The sequence below is a fragment of the Pelodiscus sinensis genome, chromosome 15, assembly GCF_052426305.1.
Source record: "Pelodiscus sinensis isolate ZL-2025 chromosome 15, ASM5242630v1, whole genome shotgun sequence".
NCBI lineage: Eukaryota > Metazoa > Chordata > Testudines > Trionychidae > Pelodiscus > Pelodiscus sinensis.
The window spans coordinates 36,219,178-36,239,398 of record NC_143066.1 but is presented as its reverse complement, the minus strand read 5'-3'; the positions used below and the strand labels follow the sequence as shown (position 1 = coordinate 36,239,398).

General features: G+C 45.3%; 1 protein-coding gene across 1 annotated transcript in view; it reads right to left on the bottom strand.

Annotated features, from left to right (window-relative positions):
- PRPSAP2 (phosphoribosyl pyrophosphate synthetase associated protein 2) overlaps window positions 1–18,270 on the bottom strand; it is a 29,509-nt gene extending 11,239 nt beyond the window's left edge. Inside the window, exons 1-8 of the mRNA XM_075899774.2 lie at window positions 17,991–18,270; window positions 15,004–15,123; window positions 14,561–14,712; window positions 12,091–12,143; window positions 9,940–10,006; window positions 8,757–8,929; window positions 7,564–7,679; window positions 3,458–3,513 (exon numbers count right to left, since the gene is read on the bottom strand). Coding sequence (XP_075755889.1) covers window positions 3,458–3,513; window positions 7,564–7,679; window positions 8,757–8,929; window positions 9,940–10,006; window positions 12,091–12,143; window positions 14,561–14,679 — 584 coding nt within the window. The 5' untranslated portion in view covers window positions 14,680–14,712; window positions 15,004–15,123; window positions 17,991–18,270. The remainder of the gene's footprint in view (window positions 1–3,457; window positions 3,514–7,563; window positions 7,680–8,756; window positions 8,930–9,939; window positions 10,007–12,090; window positions 12,144–14,560; window positions 14,713–15,003; window positions 15,124–17,990) is intronic.
- Window positions 18,271–20,221: the final 1,951 nt, after the last annotated feature.

Below are 20,221 nucleotides of genomic sequence, written 5' to 3'. Positions count from 1 at the left end.
TAACTCAAACACCCAATATAAGCCTATTTTTTCTTCTAAAATAGAGGAAAAGTAAATGATTCCTACAACCGAGGGAAAGAAAGCAGGGATTATTTCTAGAAGACACCTTTTAATCATTGGGTTTGGAAAAGTTGATATTCCTGAAAGTATTTGCACTGGACTTGCCAAAGTGTTTCAAGCCTTGACAAGTAACAGAACAAGTGTTAATCATGCAGCTCAGATTACCATCTTGCTTCTTTCATCTTTCAGCTGCAACATGAATTAAAAATCAACTGTTAAAATCATGTAAAACTATCACCTTACATACTTCTGCTTCACTTCAGGCATGAGTTTAAGGGCCACAGTGCCGTGACCCAATACAACCCTAATTTATAACCCTGATGGAGCCACAGATCTTGGGCCATAAAACTATCACTCGTCTCTCAGTCTAGCAGTGTTTTTGACAGTGATCCACAACTAACTATAGCAGATCCAAGACCTCAGACTAATTTGCATTTCTTTGGCAAATGCTTTTTCAAATGGGAATAAATAGAACCCATTTTAAAATTAAATTAATGAATACAAGAGGTGAACTGAATGGGACAGAATAACTTAGATATTCCTCTAGGATATCCATAGTTGCAAACCAGACTAATAACACTCAAATAATCAACTATTTAACCTATTGACAGATCACTTGCCACAAATCAAGACCTGAGTTTTAGTAAACTTGGAAAAATAAAAAAATCCCTTACCATACACCATTTCTTCAGTTGCAATCTGGAATTATGTAAAGAGTCGATATTAAGGAATTTAGGGTACAAATGTAGATGTTTTAAAAATAAAGCTTTCAATGAAATTTTAAAATGTCAGTGAATAGTTTGATTGCTAAGAGGAAGAAAACAAAATTTCTGCTGGTATTTGCATCTCAAATGCTGAGTAGAGGAGGATAGCAAGTGAAAAAGTAGAACTGACAAGTCTAGCTTCATTGTACAAGTCAAGTCAAGTACAAGTAAGCAAGCAGCATCACTGGGCAAGCTAAGGCCAGGTCTACATTAGACCTGCCAGATCAGCTGAAGGTAGCTTATCTTAAAATGAGTTTGGCAGCATTGCCACAGCGGGAGGCAGACAGGAGCAAATGCTTCCGTCAGCTTTCCTTACTCCTTGAAGAGCAGGAGTACCGGATGCTGGCAGGGATGCCCTGAGTTCCATTTAGCAAGTCTTAACTAGATTCACTAAATCAAACTCCAAAAATCAATTGTGGCAGCGTCAGTTTTCCAGAGAACAAAGACAATGCCTAAATTAGACTAAGAGTCTTTCATTTAATCTATGGAGTTGTTAAGGATTTTTTAAAATAAATATTTAAATACAGCATAATATTTTATTCCAACAAGCTGCTTTTTAATTTATACAAATCTAAATAAACTTTGTAAAACTCTTACTTGGTTAACTGACAAAAATCAGGACACCAGATTAATCTGAATAAAAACTTAGGCTGTATGCAAAATGATTTTCCCTTAATTTTGCAATGAGACCAGAAACTGAACAATATTCTGAATATAACAGACTCAGCCATCTCCTGTCACAGATATGTATTCAAAAGAAAAATGGAGGCTGGCATTTGTCTTTGGTTATTTTCAAGAGTTTATCTCCCCTTCCCAAACAATTTATTTTCTTATAGAATACTTTAGCTTTCTCAGATTTACAAATGATTTCAAACATTTAGAGGAACCAACAATTTGACTACGATTTTTTTTCCAATGTTTTCTATGCTGTCTTGTTTAGGTCAAATTTTCAGCTACAGATGCAGATACAGAAACAGGAGTACATGTGTGTTCTCATATGTTCCTGTGCAAATCTAATAATAATGCATTTAGGTTTTCTATTTGCACACAATTACTTGACATGATGAGCAAATGCAAGGACTTATATTGATATTTTTGGATGGTATGTATAGATGTGTCCAAATAACATAGTTAGGGAATGGGGAAGAGGATGCAGGCACCATGCAGAAACTAGCTGCCTCAAGTGGAGCAGAAAGGCAGAGCACCTACTCTTCTTCAACACCAGCCATTGTTGCTACCCTGCTCAAGATTAAAAATGCAAGATGTATCTCCTTAATGGGTGTAGCTGACATACTCTACCTGCACACCCAAGAGCCCCGAAAGACCTTGTGCTTCCTTGTTGCGCAATGCCTACAGGAGCTCCCAGGAGGGAAAGGCAGCTCTGCTCAGCCTCCAACACTAATCTGTGACCAACAGGCATGATTAACCTTCATGAAACACTAGGGAATCACTGTACTCATCACCAAAACGCAAGCAGTCCTGGAATGGAAGGACATAGACCATACGCCACTTCAGGACAGAAAAATAATCTTTTATCCAACTGCACTGTTATAGTTTCACAGCTTTAGATAAATACTTACCACTCCAAGTGCCAGGCAGGAGCTGATCTGTGAGGGGAGCCAGTTTAAAAACCAGCTCCCCTCGCAGGCCGGCTGTCTGTCGCCCTGTGAGGCTGCTTCTGATACAGAGGCAGCAGCACGGCATGGCAGGGGGCTCCTCGGGAGTGGGGCCAGAGCTCGCTGGCTGCGGGACCTAGCCCCAGGAACTATAGAATAGTCGAGTAACCAATAAGAATTCATGAGGTTAATCAACTATTCAATTAACCAATATTTAACATCCCTACTGTAAACTTCCTCTCCCCCCACAAATCAACAATTATTGCTCACACCTGGGCTAGCATGTTAGACATCATGGTTCTAAATCATGATCACATTAAGCCAATATTTTGGACCATTGGAGGCGTCATATTTGCCTTGCCATTGTTCTTCATCCATAGTTGAGATTTTATAAGATAGATATTGAAATACAATAAACATTACTAAAATATTTTGGAATGCCAAGCACTCTTTGTTCTTCTATTGTTGGATTTACTTTTTCATACGTCCAGTTTTTAAAAGAAAGACATTCTAAAAACATCAATGGACAGGCACCTCTCACCTGGCCCCAAGCTCCTGAGGGCTGGCATTTTCCTCTCTCCCCAGGACAGCCTGCGCACTGAACCTCTCATCGCCTGCCCCACCCCAGAGCAGTGATTTAAATGAACCACAACAAAACTTATTTGAGTTTAGGACTCGAGCAATGCCAGGTAAGTCTCTCTCACGCACGCATGCACGGTGCATACATGCACATTAGTCGACCTTAATTTTTTAAGCTTAATTGAAAAACTAGTCATTGAGGCTACAATGATTTCCCAAGTATTCTATATCCACATGAACCCAATGTTATCTATACAGTGATGTAAGTTATTAGCATCAGCAATACGGACTACTCAGTTCCATGTATAAATGAATTGGTCATGAGTCCTTCATTTTGGGTATCATTTCATATGCCAGTGCCCCGAACTTAATGATGCAATCAGGAACTATGTTAGTTACTATTGCTTGCGGCAATCAAATGGAGTGGCTCATACGCACCTCTTTGCAGACGCAGGTGATTTGGCTACAATCACAGCATTCCTGTAATCTGGGATCTGCAGCAAACAGAGATCATCTGTGTCATAGCTTTTATAGACACTTAAGTTCATTAAGCGCTACATATAATTTTACAATTTAATTTTTTTTAAAAAAAAAATCTAAAGTATCAAATAGTTCAAGTTTAAGCAAACAACCCTAGTTTCGAATGGCTGATTTTACAACCTTAAAAATGTTCTTGTAATGTTGTTTTGTGTGTGTGTGATTTCCTACATTTTTTAAAAATAAACTGAAAAAAAAAAACCCTGAATTCCATCATGTGGCATCATACTCACACCCATACTGATCATCAACCGAAGGGAACATTTATGTCTATTGCACAGACCAGTACCACTTGATCAAACAGAATAACTGGTAATAGTAGTAGACTGTCATTTTATGTGGCCCAACGTTAATGGGGAACAAGAATCTTAACCACAGGGTTTCACAGTTATTTGCTGATCAGAGGAAGGCTCAGACTCAGGAATCTATTTCAGATTCTGGAGGGAGTGTGATCTAGGTGGCACAAGTTCTTCTGCCCACTCCTCTCAAGCATAACGACTCTAACTTGTCACAGTCTTGTTTCTTCCCCCCTTCTGGCTTCTCATCCAAGTTCTCCACACTTAGCTAGTCCCAGTTCTGCCCATTTCACTGTTTCTGCTCCCTCTCCCCACATTCTGTTCTCCATCCCCACTGGCTTCCACTTCAGGCTCCTCGTCCAGTCTGTGTTCTTACCCCCATCCATGGCTCCTTGTTCCAGTATCTTTGCCCAGATGGTCCCAGTTTTGCCTCGAGACCCTGGATCCTTATAAGCTTACTCTCTTCCCCCTCTCCACTGGCTCTGGATCTCATTCTGCTCTCTCCTTCCCTCCCAACTCCCAGTTCCCTCTCCCTGCACAGCCCCTGTCTTCACCCATCCCAGTGTTCTTGACCCGATCTTCCCTACCTCGTTTCATCAAGTCCAAGTCTTGTTCCTTTCACATTCAAATCAGGCAGCTTCCTCCTCCATCAGCCAAGAGGGGAAGAGGAATCACTGGGAACACAGAGGAGAGAGACTCCCTGTTCCACAGTTCAGACGGCCAGACACCTTTGCAGGGAAAGTCCTCCTCAGACCCAAGCTAGAACACGCTCAGTGTAAGCAGAATTTTTGTAGAATTTAGCTGCTAAAATCTAAGAAGCCTCTACTAATTATATTTAAATTGACTTTTCAAAGTCTTACAACCTGGCCAACTGTAGGTGGATTTTCAATACACAGCAAAAGGCAGATCTCTAATAGGGATGTTAGATAGAGATTAATTGGATTGTTGTGTAACCACACAAAATATTATTGGTTACACGACTATTCGATAGTCCCCAGGGGTAGGGGCAGAGCCAGCAGCCACGGCACTCCCAGTCCCACTTCTGGGGAGCCCTCTACCAACTCGCACTGCTGCCTCTGTATCAGCAGTCTCTGTCCACGGGAGGCCTAAACTTCCCACAGACAGAGGCTGCGGCAGCATCCCACGGAGCAGCCTCCCCTGCCCTGTCCCACCCACACAGCTGCCTCGGATAGTAGCAGCAGCAAGGGGGTGGGGAGGCGGCTCCACAGGAACTGGTGCTCGTGGGGAGTGGTTGATACAGAGGCGGCGCGGGGGGGGGAGAAATGCCTGTAGTCAATAAGAATAACCAATAAGCCTAGTCTTATTGGTTAATCGTGTACATGACTACATGTTGACATACCTAATCCCTAACACCGAGGCCATTTCCTGTCCAATCCTTGCTCCAAAACATGGAGTGCTAGATAAAATGTATCAAGATTTTAAAATGGACAAAACAATGTATTTTTCCCTAGCCTTACTTCTGAAACAATTGATCCATTTTGGCTAAAAACTTCAAAATTATTTAGCTTGAAGCAGACAACTAGCATAGAAAATGTTAACCCAAACAGGTCAGTTTACCTAAGTTCTAAGCAACACAATGCAGATCTTACAATAGAAAGTGTCAGGCAACATTAATAATAGATGGGGCTTCTAGCCCTGCTACAAGAAATATGAAAAGGAAAAAAAAAAAGTGTGGAAGTCTTCCTCCCCCCCCCTCAAGTAGGCATGCTCCTTTACAGATCTTGCAAAATTAGACAAGTCATATTGAAGAGGCATACAATGCAAGGTATGGTCAAGGTAGGGCATGTCCTTTAACATACTGTAGACTCTATTTCTATTCAAACAGGATTGTCTCACGTTTAACTACCAAATCTCCAAAGGTGATTTCCATTGCTCAGTTCATGAAAAAGCTAAGTGAACAAACTGAAACTGGTCAACAATACCCTTCAAAACTTAAAATATGGGCAGTGGCAACTCCTAGCAGCAAAGTGTTATATTAAGTCACTAACATCTAAGTGCATGCTGTATAGTCTGTGAAGTAGATATCAAATGTTCACTAAATAAGCAACACAAACATTAAGCCCATGAAATCCTTATGCCACACAGTATCCAAAGAAATGAGTAGCCTGGGTGGAAGAAAGTCCAATTTCATCTTCAGTTCTTATAAAAATATATGTAGGAAATGATCATGGAATGGACACCAGAAGCTCCCAACCTTTACAATTTGACTCATGGTTTGAGTTCTTTCTTTGTACATCTCCATTTATCAAGTTGAACTTGTTTCGTACTATTCGATACATCCCATTAAAGACACTAACAAACATTTTGCAAGCTGTAGCTTTCAAAATGCATGACATCTAGAACATATATGGTAACCATGAAATGCAGATGAGTTCTTCCTGATCAGTGTTACATAGCAACTTTATAAAGAGATTCACATACAACATAGGCCTTTGAATTGACTAGAAGGCACTAAGTATGTCCATATCCTGGGAAACTAAGTATGTAAGGTCCTTTTAGTTAGAATGACTTGCAAGAAAGTAAGATATCAAGCAGAGAAAAGATAAAGCAAGTGAAATAAGAAAACAATCTTCTAAATATTCACTCCCACAGGAGTCTGCCAGCTTTCAAAAAATCTGCTGGTGAGCTTTATACTACTGCCCTCTTAGCTAGTGAGGATTTTCTAACATATTAAATCAGTTAACTACTGGCTAAGAAAAGATCACTGCCCCTAAAGTTGACAAGTTCCTCAATCAAGTTTAAAAATATGTCATAGCAAATACACATCATCGACCATTTAGTACAAAGGAAAGCTATGCCTATATAAAATAATCTCTTAGGTCAATGAGTGCCTCCACTGGGCAAATAGCTATGTGTCTAATTTAGGATGGGAAGCATTCCTGTTCTTCCAAATCACTGGACTTTAGCCACTGAGAGAAGCAGAATGTTACTAGGGATGTAATAGAATAACCATTTACATGGTTAACCGATAAGCCTGGTCTTATCAATCACCAGGAATGGTTACACACAGGCTCCTGTCCTGCTCCTGAGGAGCGGGCTGCTACTCTGCGAGTGGGCTCTATATCAGAGTCCACAGTGTGGGGCAGCAGCTGGCTCCCTGAGAGTGGGAAGGAGCCAGGAGCCGGTATGCAGAGGGAGCCAGCTTAAAAACCGACTTCCAGCATGCATTGGCTCTCGGGGAGCCAGCTGCTGCCCTGTGCTGCTACTGCTGTATCAGATACTGCACTGCAGAGTGGCAGCCAGCTCCCCGGCAACAGGGCTGGCAGGCAGGAGCGGGTACACGCTGACTATACCGTTACTCAATTACCCTCTTTTTAACGTCCCTAAATGTTACAATAAATATTTTTCTCTAAATATCACTTTATATCCACAAGTCTTTCTCTACTTCCTCAATTCACATTTGTACAATGATATACGTTTACACTTTCATAAATTAATAATCCTTAATCCAAACTTTTTATTTTGGTGTTTACAGAGTAGGAAGAATTTTGATGTGTGGAAGAATAGAAAAAACAAAAAAATACCATTTTAAAACTCCCCCAAAGATGAAATCCCTTCTCTTTTCTACAGACTTTTAAAAATATATTGAATTTCACTCTAAGTGTCTTTACAGATGTTCTAAACCTAGGGATAATCTGAAATACAACACTGAAAAGACAACTCTCACGCACATTAGTAGACCTTGCTCACCTCTTCTTGAATGTACTGAAGTAAGAATGGAGATGCTCTCAAATTATCAACTGGAATATTAAAGAACCCCTGTATTTCCTTCTGATGTAAATCCATAGTAATAAGGTGAGTTAGACCTTTGAAAAGAAAGTACACTTAAAAGCCACTGTATAAAAACCAAACAGCACAAACCTAGATATGATCTGTAAATATCAAATTTACTCCTCCTGTAGCTTTCACTTATAATTGTTTAGAACATGAAAATTCTATTATACTTGAACAAAATAATACTAGTTTTATTGTAATATACATAGTAAAAAAATTCCCATTAAGATTTATAGGGTATTAAATTAATAAAGAGTACTTTGCACTTTTGTAGTGCCTTTTACCAAAGCCCTCACAACAATTTACAAAAATTAACTAAAATTCTCAATACCCCCATGCCACACATAAGTGCCACTTCCTTTCCAGATTTCAAGAAACTAAGACAGAGATTAAGTCATTTGCCCAGGGTCATACAGTAAGGCTATGACAGAGCTGAAATTGTAATTCAGAGTTCCTGACTCCTGATCCCAAATTCTAATTACTCCCACACTTCTTCCCACGAAATGAGACTCAATATTTAATTAACTCTATAAGACCAGAACACACTATTACACAGCATATCTATGAAGTGTTCACTGTAACTATCCACATGATCCAAGGACAGGTGCCATGGGAAAGAACAGGAAGGTCACTCTTCTGGAAGAATCAGGGGAATTTATCCCATATCTCAGACGTCACCTTAAAAGTAAACACTAGGTGTAAGTGGGATCACCCAACAGATAGGCAAAAAGAGAAAGTGACAGAAATACAACTGCCCAAGGGAGAGTTAGGAAAAGAGAGAAGGCATCCAGCAGCAGTACCAAAGCAAAGGAACCCATCCTTCCAGGATAGTAGGAAATCTGGGAGACTTATCATACAAACTCACCTTGGCACAAATTCTACAGTGGCTGTTATAAAGATGTGCTCATTTTAATCCAGCATTTCACTCACCACTTTGTATTGGTTTTATGTTGGATTTTCCTCACAAGGGTTTAAAATTTCCTCTTGCTAAAAATCTTTTTAGCTATTTCTTATTAAAGTTCTCAGTTTAATGCATACAGCTGTCAAGTTAAATATGACATCAGAAGCCCGCCATGCCCTGATTATTTCACAACATCCTGCATTCTTACCAGCTTTGCACATCATCGAAGCCAGTAATTTAGAGACAATGGAGCCCCTTTTCCTCATCTTGCACTGCTTGCTGTATGGGAAGTAGGGAACCACTCCAATAATGCTTTTGGCACAGGAGGTTTTACAAGCATACACCATGATCAGGAGCTCCATGATCGTAGTATTCACATCCCTGGAATGAGAAGTTTCTAGTTCTGTATCCACACATAAATTTCCTTTAGCTGAATCCAATGTGATACCTGCATCTGCTTCAAGGAACTTCATCCCACTGAAGAAAAGCTGGCAACTGAAATACCCATACAGGGAATCCAAATATGCATCCCAGGTAGGCCACTGCACTTGACAGGCTATTTTAATTTCTCAATAGGACTATACTTCATTATTTCTTCTCCTGTTGCCTGTTCACCAACCTCATTGTTTAGAGGGACATTTTCAGGACTTTATCAGCAAAACATACTAACCGGAATAAGGCCTACACTGTAAGTTGTCTCCAACATCTTTGCACCACAAGATAAAAATTGCGTAAATATATTTTCACTATGGACAGGTCTAACAGTTTTAGATTCCTATAATAAGTAATCTATCATTTGGGCCAAAAGTAGGCCTTAGCCAACACTAGGCATTAAATATTTGGCAATTAACGTCTTATCTCCTCTGTCTCTAAAGAAAAAGACTGAGTGAAATATTTTAACATGGAAGGACTGATCACCAGGTAAACCAGTCCTATTATTTCTGCTGCTGTCAGAAACCAGAGGGATTCCTCTGCATGTATGTTCTTGAGAACATACAATTATGTTGCTTAATTAAGTCACAGGAGCCATTTGCTTTGAAGTAAGTGTTCCCATATTTAAAAGCATTAAGTGGTACTGCATTCAGGGTAGCCAACCGCAACAAGATTTTAAAGTAACAGAATGAACATTAAAAAGAATGCAGAAACCCAGGAAGCAAAATCCAAATTCATCCGAATATAGACAAAATAACAGTCAGATTATAATAAGGTCCCCTAAATACACACTTTCTAAATCACAGAAAACAACTGGCCCACCTAAGAATCTCTCATATGGACAAAAAAAGAAAACTGAAGACAAAAGAATTAGTAAAGATAAACCATGTCTACATAAAATCACACATTCTAAAGAAGCTATTCTAGTTTCTTTGAAATGTGTGTTAGTTGTTACTCACTTTGAAACTGTTTGGATGATAAAGACATCTTTTCCTCTCACTGACTCTTGAATTTGCACTCTTGTTTCTGTCAAGAAGAGAAAGATAAGTTGAAACTCTCTAGGCGATCAAGACCTGACCAGTACTGAACAGAGAACTTGCCAAACCCTAGCAGGTCAATACTGTTTAGCAGCAATACTTGCAGTGTCCAACACACTAGCCACTAGTGGCTATTTGGCTGATTGAATGTGGCTACTTGGCTTGAACAACGTGGCTACTTGGCTGGTAGAGTGGCTAGTTCTCTATTTAGCCACAGTATAGTGGCTACTGTTTCAGAACTGGTTGGACACCATGGAGCAACACCAACACTTCCACTGCTTACTGGACTCTTAGAAGACATTAAAAGGGGGTAAATTAGAGCTAAACAACAGCACAGAACACTGAAGGCCAGGACTGGTGGCTATAAACAAACTTCATGGGATCGTGGGAAATCTGGCCACTCCCATGATAAGTGCACATCCAGCTAACTAAAGTCATGCCAGACCACAGATTTGGCTACCAGAGAAGTGCTGGACTAGAGATGTTAAACATATACAAAGATTTAATAAACATACAACAAGACTTCATCAAATTGCTCCACAAATTCATTATGCACTATAGACCAATCTAAAAACGAAATAATTTCTCCACCTTCAGACTGAAAGAGAATAGCCATTTTGACTCATGGTCAAATTTACAGACTTACGTGCATTAGCTGCACAACTCGCACTAATGATAATGTGAGTCATATGATAAATTCCCACATTAGGATTTGAAAATGTATCCTTTTGGATCTAAGGAAGGTGATGATGGTGACTACTTGCATGAACCCTCTGAACAATAGTGTTGCACCATGACAATAGCAGCATTTAATGAGGATGAAGGAACAACATAAAAAAGGCTAACTGGAGACAGTGTGTCCATGCGTGCAAGAGAGAGAGAGATATGATCACAAACAAAAACAGGTGGTCTGGAAGAATGATAGTTCTCAGAAGGCAGAAGGACGAGAGGTAACAGAACACATATATAAGAGAACATAAACATGAAAAAATGATGCTTCACTTTTCTGTAAATAAATTCTGAAGAGGGTTAAGTAATATACTGTCTCCCACAGAAGCAGAATGAGAGGCTTATTAAGCCAGCGGTTTGCAATGCCATGAACCCATCTGCCAGGCAATGGCACACTGCCAGGGCACGCCCCAAGCTGCTAATGAACCCCGTCCACTGGGGTTCCCCACACAGCAGCAGTATGAGTGGACATAAACATGGCCTGGTGGGCAACTGGGTGTGCTGCAGCTGGAGTCAGGGCCACAGTGAGGCTGACCCTACTGGGGCAGCCTCACAGTGGCCCCAGTTCTAGAGTTGGCAGGGCCGCGTAATGGGCAGCTGCAGCAATTGGCCAGGACCAAGTGCCGCATGGAGCCTGGCTGCCATGGCACTCGGCAGGGCCCCAGCACGCTGTGGGCTCTGTGCAGCACTTCCACCATGCAGCGAAGCGCTCTGTGCTCAGCTGGCGGCTGGAAGGCAGCGGCAGGGCTAGGTAAGGAGGGTTCTGGGGGTGAGGCTAGTGCTTGGGGGGCTCTAAAAGGCGGGAGGGGAGAGCTGACACTGAGGGGCATGGTGACATCCAGAATGGGGGGCTATAGGGGTGGGGCTGGTAATGAGTGGGCTGGGGGTAGGACTGGCACTGGGGACAGGGTTAATGTTGGGTACTGAAGGCTGGCACAGGGGCGAACCTGGGGGACTGGGTGCAGTGGGGCTCTGGAAACAGGAGACGGGGACTGAGGCATTTGGGGTAGGGGGGCTGGCACTAGGGGACTCTGAGGGAGAGAGGCTGGCACTGGGCAGTTGGGTGAAGGGGACTCTAGGATCAGTGGCTGGCACTGGGAGAGCAGTGGAGGGGTGAGGTGCTCTAGAGGTTAGGGCTGGCACTAGGGGCCGGGGCTTTTTGTATCAGGGACCGGCAAACCCATTCACAAACTTCTGGTGGACCGGCAACATTTTTATTTGCATATTCATATAATTAATATGCAAATACAATGTTGCCGATCCACCAAAAGTTTGTGAGTGGGTTTGCCGGTTCCTAGTATAAAAAAGGTTGGGAACCACTGTATTAAGCCATTAAATGCTCACCTCTGTTTGGCTCCTGATAGACCTGAACTTTACCCATCTCTAACCCTAGGCGTCTGAAAAGAAAAAAGAAAAGCAAAAATCAGAACATTACACTGAAGAGAACGGACACCAGAATAAAGAAGCAGCCCAATCTAATGTTAATAGCACTGTACAAAACTACAATTCATAAATCACAAGACAAATGTTTTATTATGAAATTTCTCACAAATCTGTATTTTACCAGTTACATTGCAGATCGATCTAAGCCTGTCCACAATTAAAAACAAAAACAAAGAACATTAAAATAATTCAAAGTTATGAAAATTAGGCAACAAGTTTCTCATCATTATCTACATAATGTCATGGATGTGCATGCGGCTTCACAAGACTGAGTTTAAACTGGTCCTTTCCCAGGGAAATTTCCTTTTGAGACTAAACGAGGTAAAATAAGGGCAAGAGCAGACAAAGCTGTAGTTAATAAGTTTTTGAAGGTTAAACTACAATTGACTATATTAGCATAGAAAGACCAATTACTAAAAAGGAATTAATAGCATGAATTAGGGATGTTACATATCGGGTAACTGAACAGTCGTGTAATTGCATGGAATCTTAGCGGTTACACAGCTATTTGATAATTCCCAGGAGTGAGGCCAGCAGCCAGTGCGCTTCAGCCCCACTGTTGGGGAGCCCTCTGCAACCCTGCACTGCTGCCTCTATATTAGAGGCAGCAGCGCAGGCTGGAAGGCGGGAGTCAGTCTGCGAGGGGAGCCAGTTAAAAACCAGCTCCTTGCTGCCCCGCACTGCTGTCTCTGATACAGAGGCAGCTGCACGGGATGGCAGCAACCCCTGTCTGCAGGGGTCCAAGCTCCCCATGGACAGAGGCTGCTTGAGGGGTGGGGGGAGCAGAGGGAATGGGGAGGCGGTTATGAAGCAGCCTTTTGTCTGCAGCTGCCTGGCCACATACAGAGGTAGGTCTGGCAGCGGCCTCTGTCCACCGGGAGCTCAGACCCCCACACTCATGCGCTGCTGCCTCTGACAGAAGCAGCAGCACGGGGTGGAACCGTGGAGCTACTGCTGGGGGGAACTGGCAAGGGAGGGAGATTGTGGGTAGCCGACAAGATTAACCAATAAACCTAGGCTTAGCAGTTAATCGTATAGTCCATTACTCGTTGACATCCCTAGCATGAATGATGCACAAATATGTCCATATCCAAATACTGTGCAATTTTAGCCCTCCCTCAGTACCCTTCTTGTCTGTTCTTCTTATGTCATGTCTGATTTAGACTATAGGGAAGTAAGAAACCTGTCATGACTGAAATTTCTAAATGCCTCATGAAGTACGATACAGATTTATACAAGACATAAGAGATTAGCACACATTATACAAAAGACCCTCTACATCTAAATAAACTTGTATTGAGCAGAAAGGACAAGCCTTGATAACTAACAAAGCCATAGTACATATGGAAAGAAAAACCAGTGGATTTTTCTACCATATAGGATTATTAACAATATCCAAATAGGAACTTTTGTAACTTATGTTTCCCAAAAAATATGAAAGTGGCCTTTCACAGCTTTCAAACCGACAAGCCAGATGTAAATGTTTTCTTTGTTATTCGGTGAATAAATTACATGCCATCTTCAAAATTCAACTATTGTAAAGATTTTAAGTGAGATACTAACACTGAGTGCTTATCACTGGAAAATGTTCCCTAATTTGAATGTTCCATGGTAATGAAAAAAGTGTTATCAGGGTTTATACTATCCTAGATGTAGGAGTTCAATTCTATGGATGCCAAGGCAAGGTGATCCAACAACAAACCTCACCCAGCTTGCTAACCTGAGTTTCACCATAAACCCCTTTATTACATTTACTGCAGACAGCCGTGATTCAAAGTTCCTTAATCAGCAAAGCCTAGACTATTAGAAAGTTATTTAAAATGACTGCAGACATCTAAAATATTTATTTTCATATATGCAAGCTTTGGTGATCAGGAACAAAGATTTATTGTACTGACTGTGCATGTTGTAGGTAACTATTTTTCCAAACAATGGTGCAGTTTTACTAAGAAACATTACAAAACATTCTTATCTGCTGTAGACTGATCTCAACTCCCAACCCACCTGCACCAATATCCTACACTGCTGACTGGGCAGTAGGTGAACCTAGGGCTGGGGAAGGAAACTCTCCCCTGTTGCCCAAGCTCGTCTCTTCTACACCAGCACCCCGCAGGAGTCAAGTCCCCCAACCACAGAGGCAGATCTCCAGCTCTCCCTCAAGCCAACCTCTGACTCTGGAGCACAGGGAGCACAGACAACTCCAGTGTCCCCAGCCTCAGTGCGTCTGAAGCCCAGGGGCATCCCTGGAGCCACACTGAAGCAGGGAACAGAGTGCAGGTGAGGCCACGCTTGGCAGTGCAAAGCCATGCCTTCCCCTCCCTCTTATACCTACTATGATGGCAGCAAAGACTAACCACTGGATAGTACTTACTCAGCAATTCTCCTTGATAGTTCCATGCAAGATGAATTGGAATTAGCAGAAAACAGCACCAGCCCACCCTTTGTTATATTCATGATGGCTCCTAATTCAGTTGATTCCACACAAAACATCAAAACCTACTTTGTCTTTCCACTTCTAAAATACTGCAAAAAAATGAAAGACATATTGAGCATTATAATATTTACTGTAGAAAGAAGTTGCCTTTGAATATGGGCTGCAGACTAACTCATCCTCCTGCAACCTCACACAGAATTGTTCTGTAAAAACAAAGTAAGAACAATATAACAAAGAGGGAATCCTTACAGCACTTCTTTGTACTTTTTAAAGATTGGGGCATGTACACCAAGTCTCAGTCTCAGTATCACTGCTCTATAGCTACCTACAATACACATACTGTATATGTTCCCTTATTTTTCAATACATTATAAACTTACAAATAGGGGTTGAACTTAAGGAAGAGTTCAGTAAAGTTGGCAGATGTAACTAATGCCCTCTTGTACAATGCATCCACTGGGTCACGTAGCTGTTGTCATTCTTTCACACTAAAATTGCTCCTATGGAAACACCACAGAGAAAACAAACATTGAAGAGAGAATTTAGACACTTTTATTCAATAAAGACACAAAACAATCATATCAGGGTTTTTCCATACTCTTTATTCTAGTTTGAAATATCACATTTTCGTGCCACAAGGTACTAGAGCATTCCAGTGACAGTATCATGATGAACTGCATCCATCACTGTAGACATGAAGTACCATCTCAATTAACAAAGTGCTAAAAAGACAGCAACTTACTTTTTAAATATATACATACTTCAATATCTTCAAAGGGTCTTTCAGTATTACCCAAAGAACTGAACGTATCCATGCTCACACTTTGGAAAAAAACCAAAACCCTCAAACTGTGGCAAACAAAGGAAGTTAACTTACACTAATGTCTCCATCTCATACCTTACCACAAATGTCTCCAAACAGAGATAGCAAGAATCTAACAAAGGTACAGAATCCATGGTAGGACAGTTACCACACCCTCTTATTAAGTATTCTAAAATAACATCTACAAAAATGACTGTGTGAATTAGTCACATTTATGGAAGTAGCTGTTTGATTCCAACACTAGCTATATTAAAGCTGTTTTACCAGCCTTTGCAACTAGACCTATGCTTAGTCAGTTTGCCCAGGATGCAGAAGCTGTACATAGCTCATCAGCAGTTGAGAGCCAACAAGAAAATGGGAATTTCCTACAAATGAAATATTCCACCACTGTGCATCACTTTGTTCAGTTTATGTGAATCAAACACTGGCTCATGCTACCACAGAAGCTTCTGAGAGGGGGAAGTTGGAAAAGGAAGAAAACCACTTGTGCAACTAGTAAGACAGATCAGATCTTGCAGCATTCCCTATAAACTGTGCGCTTGTGCGGCCACTCAGAAGAAATTCACATCCCACCCAGCTGACCAGCAGAGTGCCCACAGTTAGGTTGTTTCTGTGGGTGGCATACATTTGCACATGCCTCAGTGCACATAAGAATTTATTCCACACCTGGATGGAAAAAAATCCACATATGGATAGAAAATTAGAGGGAACATTGACCCCAGGCCCTTTCAATTCTTGTGCTCAGCTGAGGCTATCAATAAGAACGACTATCAGGCTATTCTTATTTTTGTAAGTACAACCTATATACTTTTCAACAATGTAAGTTAACACTGACAAAAGCACCGGTGTAGACAGTGCTATGTTGGCAGGAGCATCATGGTTTGGAGAGTCCTGGCTTGTGCCCAGTCTCCCACTATATAATATAATGGAGATCACCTATCTCCTAGAACTGGAAGGGACCTGGAAAGGTCATCGAGTCCAGTCCCCTGCCTACACAGCAGGACCAAGTACTACCCCTGATGAATTTTTGCCCCAATCCCTAAATGGCCTCCACAAGGATTGAACTCACAACCCTGGGTTTAGCAGCAGGCCAATGCTCAAACCACTGAGCTATCCCTCTCCCTCCACTGTGCCTCCGCTTCCCCTCGCTTACATCCCTAGTCCAGACTAACCTTCAAAGTTTGGATCAGTTTGAGAAACTAAGGGTGTGTCTAGACTACCTAGTTTTGTCGACAAAAGTGGACTTTTGTCGACAAAACTATACCAGCGTCTACACTACCACTGAGTTCTGTCGACATAACGTCGACAGAACTCAGCAGTTTTGTCGACGCTGGTATACCTCATTTTACAAGGCATAACACCTTCTGTCGACAGAAGGTGTTATTGCCTGTAACGTTGCGTCCAGACTACGGAGTTCTGTCGACAAAGCAGCTTGCTTTGTCGACAGAACTCAATGTGTCTGGACGCTCTTTGTCGACGGAATTTTTGTCGACAGTATCTGTCGACAAAACTTCCGTCGACAAAACGCGGTAGTCTAGACGTACCCTAACATTTACCCCAGGTTGTCTTCCCAGTACCATCATACCCCACTTCCTCCCTCCCGCCTCCAATTTCTATTGTGTTGGTTTGGCGATGAAGTCACATACCCACCACAGCCAATCAGGTACGTAAGGAAAATAACACTGCCTGAGTGAAAACTGGATGGGATTCACAACAGATTCTAGACCACTAGGATTTCAGGATCCTCAGACAGGCAGAAATGGAGACAGAAAACACCCAAGCAGATCACAGCGTCAAGTTTACAGTGGAGATGAGGCAGGGCCACCAGGTCCCCCCTCACTGCTCTGAGTGGAGAATGATGGCAAGAGAGAACTTCACGCCCCAGAGGAAGGCTGGGGATTAGTGGGGCCTTCCCCCCACTCACACACTCGTCCCTTCCCCATCGATACTGACTGACCCGCAAGTCCCCGTGGGACTGGGAAGCCCTGGGATACGCGCACACAAAGCGAACGCCTCTCCCTGGCGGACACTGCGCGCTCTCTGCTAGCAAAGCAAAGCAGAAAGCAAAGCAATGACCCCCCCCCCCCCCCCGCACACGTGGTACTGCCCCGATCTCTCACGCTTGGGGAACGGGAGGGTCATGGTGATGGACCCTCCCATCTAGAGACGGGGGGGGGGACCACATCCCCCCCTTACATGCCCTGAGGCTGGGGAGGAACCCATCTCCTCCTCGCCCTCAGTGGGGGGGGGGTGAACGCACCCCCACCCCGCCCCTTTGCCCCGGGCGGGGGGAGAGGAGCGAACCCATCCCCCACCGCACGCCCCGAGGCGGGGCCGACTGGCCCTGAGCCACCTCCGGGTGCCCACCTCCCCTAGGCAGGGCTCCGTGATGGCGGCCCTCCCACGCCGGGGGCCCAGAGCAGCCGCCGGGGAGCGGGGAGCGGGGAGCGCCGCCCCCCCCCCCGCGCTAGGCTGGAGGATGGAGACGCCGGCCCGCAGCGAGCGCGCCCCCGGCAGAGATGGCGGCGTGGCCGAGCCCCTCACCTGCCGTTCAGCGCCGCTCCGGCCCCCCGGAGAAGGCGGCGGCCCGGCCGGCCGGCGGAGGGAGGGGAGGAGGCGGCGGCTTGGCTCGGCCCCTCGCCGTCCGGCTGCAAAATGGCGGCGCCGTGCGAGGGGGAGGGGCAGGGGCAGCCGCGAGGCGATATTCCCCTCAGCGCCCCCTGTTCGTGTCGAGGGGGGCGGTCACGGGGCGCTGCTCCCCGCCGCATCCCTCCCTTAGTGCCGGGGGGGGCATGGCCCGCTGCTCCCCTCAGCGCCCGTTAGTGTCGGGGGTGACCACGAGGCGTTATCCCCTCAGCGCCCCGTTAGTGTCGGGGGTGACCACGAGACACTGTCCCCTCAGCGCCCGTTAGTGTCGGGGGTGACCACGAGACACTGTCCCCTCAGCGCCCGTTAGTGTCGGGGGTGACCACGAGGCGTTATCCCCTCAGCGCCCCGTTAGTGTCGGGGGTGAACACGAGGCGTTATCCCCTCAGCGCCCGTTAGTGTCGGGGGTGACCACGAGACACTGTCCCCTCAGCGCCCGTTAGTGTCGGGGGTGAACACGAGGTGTTATCCCCTCAGCGCCCCGTTAGTGTCGGGGGTGAACACGAGACACTGTCCCCTCAGCGCCCCGTTAGTGTCGGGGGTGAACACGAGACACTGTCCCCTCAGCGCCCGTTAGTGTCGGGGGTGAACACGAGACACTGTCCCCTCAGCGCCCGTTAGTGTCGGGGGTGAACACGAGACACTGTCCCCTCAGCGCACGTTAGTGTCGGGAGCGAACACGAGGCGTTATCCCCTCAGCGCCCCGTTAGTGTCGGGGGTGAACACGAGACACTGTCCCCTCAGCGCCCGTTAGTGTCGGGGGTGAACACGAGGCGTTATCCCCTCAGCGCCCCGTTAGTGTCGGGGGTGAACACGAGACACTGTCCCCTCAGCGCCCGTTAGTGTCGGGGGTGAACACGAGGCGTTATCCCCTCAGCGCCCCGTTAGTGTCGGGGGCGAACACGAGGCGTTATCCCCTCAGCGCCCCGTTAGTGTCGGGGGTGAACACGAGGCGTTATCCCCTCAGCGCCCCGTTAGTGTCGGGGGTGAACACGAGACACTGTCCCCTCAGCGCCCGTTAGTGTCGGGGGTGAACACGAGGCGTTATCCCCTCAGCGCCCGTTAGTGTCGGGGGCGAACACGAGGCGTTATCCCCTCAGCGCCCCGTTAGTGTCGGGGGTGAACACGAGGCGTTATCCCCTCAGGGCCCCCGTTAGTGTCGGGGGTGAACACGAGGCATTATCCCCTCAGCGCCCCCATTAGTGTCGGGGGTGAACACGAGGCGTTATCCCCTCAGCGCCCCCGTTAGTGTCGGGGGTGAACACGAGGCGTTATCCCCTCAGCGCCCCCGTTAGTGTCGGGGGTGGCCACGAACGTTATCCCCTCAGCGCCCCGTTAGTGTCGGGGGTGAACACGAGGCGTTATCCCCTCAGCGCCCCGTTAGTGTCGGGGGTGAGAACGAGGCGTTATCCCCTCAGCGCCCTGTTAGTGTCGGGGGTGAACACGAGGCGTTATCCCCTCAGCGCCCCCGTTAGTGTTGGGGGTGGCCACGAGGCACTGTCCCCTCAGCACCCCTGTTAGTGTCCGGGGTGGCCACGAGCGTTATCCCCTCAGCGCCCCCGTTAGCGTTGGGGGTGGCCACGAGCGTTATCCCCTCAGCGCCCCTGTTAGTGTCTGGGGTGGCCACGAGGCACTGTCCTCTCAGCGCCCCTGTTAGTGTCCGGGGTGGCCACGAGCGTTATCCCCTAAGCGCCCCCGTTAGCATTGGGGGTGGCCACGAGCGTTATCCCCTCAGCGCCCCTGTTAGTGTCTGGGGTGGCCACGAGGCACTGTCCCTTCAGCGCCCCCGTTAGTGTTGCGGGCGGCCACAGAATGCTATTCCCCTCAGCACATCTTGGGTTGGGGTCTGGCCTCAGGGGAACTACTCCCCTCAGCACCCCTGCTAGTGTTGGGGGTTGGCCTTGAAGTGCTACTCCCCTCAGTCCTCCCCTGTTAGTGTTGGGGGGGCAGCCATGAGGCGCTACTCCCCTCAGCAAGCAGGGATATCCATGAATGGAAGTAGGTGTTAAGGGAGGTTAATAGGCAGGTGTAAATAAAGCAGTGAGCAGTTTGGGGGGCACATTTGAATAGGGGAGCTCTCATCTGGTGCTCTCCTGCCAATAAACCAAAAGCCCTTCCTAGAGGGTTGA